Source organism: Formica exsecta, unplaced genomic scaffold (genome assembly GCF_003651465.1).
Source record: "Formica exsecta isolate Colony F162 unplaced genomic scaffold, ASM365146v1 scaffold111, whole genome shotgun sequence".
Taxonomy (NCBI): domain Eukaryota; kingdom Metazoa; phylum Arthropoda; class Insecta; order Hymenoptera; family Formicidae; genus Formica; species Formica exsecta.
This window is the reverse complement of record NW_021848451.1, coordinates 437,968-444,972: the sequence shown is the minus strand read 5'-3', so window position 1 is coordinate 444,972 and position 7,005 is coordinate 437,968. Positions and strand designations below refer to the sequence as shown.

Below are 7,005 nucleotides of genomic sequence, written 5' to 3'. Positions count from 1 at the left end.
GACGCTCTTGACATCCCACATCTCGAGGCTAGGCTGGACCTGGACGCGGAGGCAAAGGAATTCAGCATTAATCTCTATCCCGCACAAAGTTTGCTCAACATCGCTTATCAGGACGTCATGGAGTTCCTCAATTGGACCAAGGTGGCGATCATCTACGAGGACGATTACGGTGAGTGATGATAAGCTTAATTGATAAATGCAATGATAATACGTCTATTAAATTGGCACAGCCATTTTAGTATAATCAAATGAAACGCGTACAGAAATTTAATTTTTTTTTGTTGCTAATTTTTTGTCTTATGTTATTAATCTTTGTGCTACAAATTGTGCCTGTGCCCACAGTTTAATAAACGTGCCGCTAATTGTTTCTGATACATATATGATTTATTGCGTGAAAATACGAAAAATCGAAAGCAGGTCTTACACGAATTTCTCTGGCATGCAGAGGAGAGTATATGTCAAGAAATCTGTTTTACACGCTCAGTAAAATATCTTGGGACATTTGAGGCGTGCTATCGTAACGTAGAATCGCGTTGCACATTTTTACTCGTAAATAGAGACGCCGTAGAATTCTCGTTTCAAGGAGGTAAAAAAGATTACGCGTACGTTGACAAATTTTTCGAAAGTGTATTCATTCCTTTATCGCGAATGATAGACGTAGAAAATGCATATTTATATCATTTATTATCATCGTCTTGCTCGAGCAAATCGTGACTAATTTAATCGATTAAATAATCGAGAGTTAGCAATATGGTCGCCTCTCGAGTTTCTTTGAATGTTTCGATCGCACAGCGTTACACGTTTATCCCGTAAAAGTCAAAGGTAAATTGAAGAGAAGGTATTCCTCGCTCAAATTTCTCGCGTTAAAAATATTGCAGGAGAGCAACACGATTAAATGAAATTCAAACGATTGTTGTGTTCAAGTTTGAAATTCTCGTCGATACATAATCGATTTTAAATCTTTTGAAGTCCGAAGTGAGTTATACAAGAATTTACGTACGTACAGTGAGCAAAACACATCTCGCTTTTGCGTGGAATTAATACTTTAATACTTTTTTATACCTAGTTGAGAAAGCGACGTGGAAAGAAGTAAGAGTTAATAGAGACAGCGATAGATGATTTGAAATATTCAACCAGATATGAAGCCGGATTGAGTTCATCCTTTTACAAGGAAGAACGTTCTCTCGCTTTAGCAAGTCAGTTTCATGATTTTAATAAATTCGCATAGTGGACTTATTTAAATAATTTGAAGACGTTGCAAGCACGTTTCCCATTTGGATAGGGAACTTCTCCTAGTCTCCCGGACAGATTAAAATGTGCTTTTACAAAGACCTATTCAAGGTGCTAAAAATATAAAGCTAAAGAAAAATTTCGAAGAATATACAATGTTATCTTTCTTTTGTCATCTTTAATATCTTAATATAAATTGTGTGCGATAATTTTTTAATGTTTAACTTTGAAAAGAAAAAGCAACGAACTTTTGCTGGCATATATATCGCCTCGCTTTTTTTTCTATCTATTCGAATTTTCACGCGCAAATTGCAATCGCAAAATCGCGAGCGCGATTTGATGCGCTTCAAGATTTTTGTCGTAACGAAGACGCGCCGGCGAGTACGCATTAATTATGCAAACACAGGCGGCTGTGCGCATGAATCGCACACTTCTCGTAATTTGGTGGAAATAATGAGCGGGCACGATTGCGTTGAATTAGGAGCGATGCTAGCAACGCGAGAAGAAGAATTACGCGACATAAATGTGAGTTCTGCGATGCCGGAATATTCCCGTGACTGATCATCGCGACACGTGAGCCGTCACTGCGGTTACTGCGACGCGTGACAATTCTGCGAGATCGCCGCTAAATCCGTTGTCTGGAGGCATTTGTCGCGTCGTGAGATATTTTATGGGTCTCCGCAGGCGGTTTTTCACAAATCGCAGTTGCCTGTAACGCGTCGCGAGACAAATCGTCGTAATTATAATCCGGCATCGTCAATTATTATCACGAAGATTTCTTATAATACATTTGACGAACTGAAATAATTGATGCGTAAATTAACCCGTAGAAATTAATTATATAAGAATTATAATAAAATACAATTTTTTTTGCCATTGTTTTAGATTAGAATACAGCGTGATGTTTACAGATTTGTAACATCAAAAATAGCTATATGAGTCGTGAAATAATATTGATATAAAAATAGAAAGAGAGAGGAGGTTATATCAATTTATCTATCATAAATTTGATTGCGTGTAACATTACCAACCTTTTAGATGGAAATTAATATACTATGGTCCATTTGCATTCAATAGGTCGACAGATGTGAAAATGATAACGAAATTAACCAAACACGTTATACATAGCTCGAAATTTCTGTAACGGTATTTTATTACGGAGCGTTATATAACATACAAAGCGGTATCATATAACATATACAGTCGAATAAAACACGTTAGCGTCTGGCAAAGTGAAATTAAACGATACCATCGATAGATTGACCTATTCACACCAATGAAGCTATAGGTGTGATACCTGAATTTTTTCTATCCAATCTTGATTCTCCTCCCCGATGCTTCGATCATTTTATTTCCGCGTTTCTACGGGATTTTCCCCCGGAATCCGGCGCCTTTCGATAAAAACATCTCACGAGTTTAAACCACCTTCCACGACGAGCTTAGCTATTTGTGAGAGTGCATGAAAGTACACGTACAAGCCGATTAGAACGCCCCTGATTCCCCGGGGTTGAGTTCACCACCCTTCTTCCCTCCCTCCGCCCTCCCTCCCTTCCTTGCGTCTCCTTCCAGGATCGACATTGAATTCCTCGAGAGATTTACCGGGACTCCGCGATCTCCGTGTTTCCTCCACTTTCAATTCTAGCGCGCTATATACACCCGCAAAGTGTAAGGGATCCAAGTCGGCAGAATCGTACACGTCTCGAGCATGTTTGCCGTTACGAGTTCGCGGATCTGTCCCGTGGAATTTCACGTTTTCCCCACAGAATCGAACATCATCACGGCAGTGATATGTCGTTCGAGTGGCTCAACGTCGACTTTACCCGAGAACCTCTCGTATCAACGGTGAACCGCGGCCGCTTCGATTACGCCACAATCGCTGCCAAAATTGCGCGAATCATGCAGGATTCAAATTATGCAAATCCGGTATATTATATATTGATTTTGCGTTACCAGATGAATTTAAGAAGATTAACAGAATGATTAATAGATCGATCAATTCGAATTTAAAATCCCGTTGCCTCTCTTCGGGCAGTTTGCGAAATTGACATGATTCAATCGTCGAGCAAATGCCGCGGTGAGTTTTTCGACGACGGTGATCTCGGGAGCCAGATAGCGTGGCACTAGATCTCTTTCAGCTTTCAAGCAGTTTAGAGAGCCGCTGATATCGATTCGCGATTACTTTACTCGTTTTCCGTCTCGTGGAGTTTCTGCGACGACGCGGAAACTTATCCAGTAACAACTACTATCTACTTTGCGCGCTTCTCAAATCGCCGCATCGTATCTAATCAAGCAACCGATGTTTCTGCATTTCAAATAATTTATTCGTGCAAGAATTTAAGGTACGTTATTGTGCGCGTAATCAGATATCAAGCACGTATTTAATATTGTAAATAAATTAATAATTAATAAATTAATAATTAAAATAAATCAATAATTAAAATTAATCAAATAATTAAATAATTATGTTTATATATAACAAAATTAAATTAGGTATTAATAACGTACAGGGTATCTTGTAACTGATTACAAAAAATTATAAATAAGATTAAGTTGATCTAAACATTATATATATAATGATTTATAATTTTATACAGATGTTTGGTGAATGGTTCTATACTGTGGGATCGTTGGTGCTTGAAGAATTCCACAATCCTTATTTCCTGCATGCTTTTAGACTTCTGTGGAATGTCAATTCGGTTCTTCCTCGAAGAGTTCAAACATCTTTGCTTCTTGTGCAATTTCAAATGGAATTTCACATAGAGTACGTATAGAGAATACCAAAGAATTTCGGACTCCAAGAGAATTCTCAGCAGCATTTCTATAAATATTTTGTTTTTCAATTTAAATGTATGAGGATAAATTATTTATATATTCTTTATTATTGAATTCTGTATATAATGAGAGAGGTCAGTTAATATATAATTATCGTATGTAATATTTACTTGAATCGGGGCAATCTTTTCATTGAAATGTCTCTAAATTAATGTAATTACTACATTCGACAGGCATACTAAGATATTTATATGAGTATGCCGCAATTCATTCATTTGCTTATCCTCTCGAATTTAATTGAGTTCCTTCCGCTTACACGAGATCGAAAAGGAGAGAGAGAGAGAGAGAGAGAGAGAGAGAGAGATCACGCATTAACGCAGAACGAGCAAAATCAAGTCAGTGCATTAGAAACCTTGCTCCTCCGCACAATAAACGCGCTCTACATAACTCGCTGGCAGTGAATAGACTTCACAATGAAGCCCTGTGTCCGTGGCACGATGTAATATCAACGCCAAGTTTCCCCGCATGTAGCTATATATGATGTTAATGGCGAGCTAGGGAAATCGTGACTAAGCGAGAGTTATTCTATCCCATTTTGTCGACAAGATGATACATGATTTACTAACCCACTCAGTATCACATAACACTATCACTTTAACGTTATATGTTTAGAAACGCTGCGAACAGGCTATGCATCATTTACGGATGTAACTTTATACAATGTGATTCAATTTATTTTTCAAGTTTTTATTTATACACGTAGTAATTACATAATTAAACAAGCGTTAGTGTTTTCTTATATTCTGCTATTACATTAGACGTTAAATCAGACTGATCAAACAGTCGCATTAAAATATAGGAGCTTTGAAATTATGTAGACGAAAGGGAGCGTTGGAAAAGTTTGCCGATTGGAATAACGAGATAATATATACGCGAGTAATATAACGCGATATTAAGCGAACATTCTTTCATGCGCGCCGGCCTTTATACGCACTGAATAACGGCGTGCTTCTCAGACATTATTCAGCGGCAAATCGACGGCGAGATTCCGACGTCGTCGTAATTACATCCGGGAGTCCATCGAAGTGAAATCACCGCGTGGATTAATGTTTCACGGTTAATTCGACGTTTGAATTTTCAATCTACAATCGTAATAAGTTTGACCTCTCTCCATTCATCTCGAGAGATGTTCGATACGGAAAGAGGGAGGGAAAATTCAGCACCAGAGATGATGGTACTTTCCGCGCAGAAAAAGGAGGACAAAAGAAGCAGGTCGAGCAGCCGAAACGGTTTTGAGCCTGCTTCGTAGTCCCGCCGAAACCTGATTCCGTCTCCTTACATCCCGAGAATCGCCAATGAACCTTCAACCCGGCCCATCACAGTCCATTGTGAAACTTTCAAGGCTCTCTCTCACCCTATCGAACAACCATCTTCGCGTTCCTCCCCCGCGTCCATCTCCTTTCTCTCTCTCTCTCTATCTCTCTCTCTTTTCCCCTCTCTCCCTCTCTTTTTCTCACACACACACACACACACACATTCCTTTTCCCGCACCAGGTCTTATCGTCCACATTCCTCGCGAAACCCCAGAATAATGGAGTCACTGGCGGAAGGACGAATCGTCACGCTGAACGCACAACCCTGCATTTTTATATTTCAATGCAGAATGATGAAAAAAGCACGAGAGTTTCCGCCCAGCATATTTTTCATTTTTTTTTCACGGCAGCTCGGAACTTTTATTGAGAAATTTTCATATTTCGCGGATATTATCGGATGTCACGTTTATGCATCGCAAATAAATTTAAAATAACGACAATAACATTGTCCAGAATGTATATTTTTAACCATAGAGATAGTTGGCAAAAAGATATATATATTATTGTCACTTATAATATTAATGATAAGCGAGTACACAAAATTTTTAATGCCACGCATTCGCTCTTTATTTTCGGCATTTTATCTGCGGGAAATATATTCCGCAGATAAAATGCTTGCGGAGAGATACTTTTGTTCTTATTCTGTAGTACCTTCTTCTCGTAAAGTTTGCTAGTTCAAGCGGGAAACGTCAAATCCTTTTTAGGTGAGATCCGTCAAAACCAGTCGCGGTGTAGCCCGTATCATATTTTTATTTAACCATTGAAAGTGACAGCCCAGTAATATTCTGCAAAACTTATATTACAGATACTTATCTTGTTTACAAATATTCTCTTTCCTTAACACGCATCCTCAACAATTGTCTAGTTTACAAAAAAAGAATATTAAGAGAAGAAAATATAAAATTTGTATTTTTATGTAAAACTTATTTATTTATATTTTGCAAATTGCAAAAAGAAAAATCTTGAATTTACTTATATAAAAATCAAATCTCATACATAAACATTGCTATGAAACTTTGTAAAACAAATAACGTACACAATATGTATATTATTGTTATCGTCAAAATTTAGTACTTCGATCTCTCCTGATTCGCATAGTTTATCTTTCTCATCATGTATTATGAATTTCTTAAAAGAAAAATTACTCGCTCCTGTTCGCATATCTTAATCAGTCATTTTTCTCACGTGTTTTAAATAATCTCGCTGAGTGACTACCGCCGAGTAACTCTGCTAATCATTTTCTTCACGTACCACGAATATTGTCTAGAAAGATCGATAATTTCTCTCACGTATTTTCAAATTTCGGCAAACAGGCCGACCATCCTCCCTTCTTTCTAATTTCAGCCACGTGTTCTAAATGATTTTGCCCCCGAATGCGAACCCCGCCAATATTCTTCGCACGAACTGAGCGTTATAATTCGGTAATTATAAGAAAGTTCAAAGAATCCGCAAGAAGCGGAACGCATTTGTGAAAATTACACATGGTCGCCACCATATTTTGCGGAAGATCCTTAGCAAGTATCCCCCGTTACGTGCTATGCTCTTGCACGCATAAGGGAGAAATTGTTGGTTCCTGTCGTAATGAGGCCCCCTGCAAAACGTGTCCAGTCGGGTGTGTATGTTCTACACG

At 38.2% G+C, this 7,005-nt stretch overlaps 1 protein-coding gene across 1 annotated transcript in view; it reads left to right on the top strand.

Annotated features, from left to right (window-relative positions):
• Positions 1-7,005, top strand: part of LOC115236686 (glutamate receptor ionotropic, kainate 2-like) — a 126,162-nt gene that overhangs the window by 54,711 nt on the left and 64,446 nt on the right. Inside the window, 1 exon segment of the mRNA XM_029809293.1 lies at positions 1-169. Within this exon segment, the coding sequence (XP_029665153.1) occupies positions 1-169 (169 nt within the window).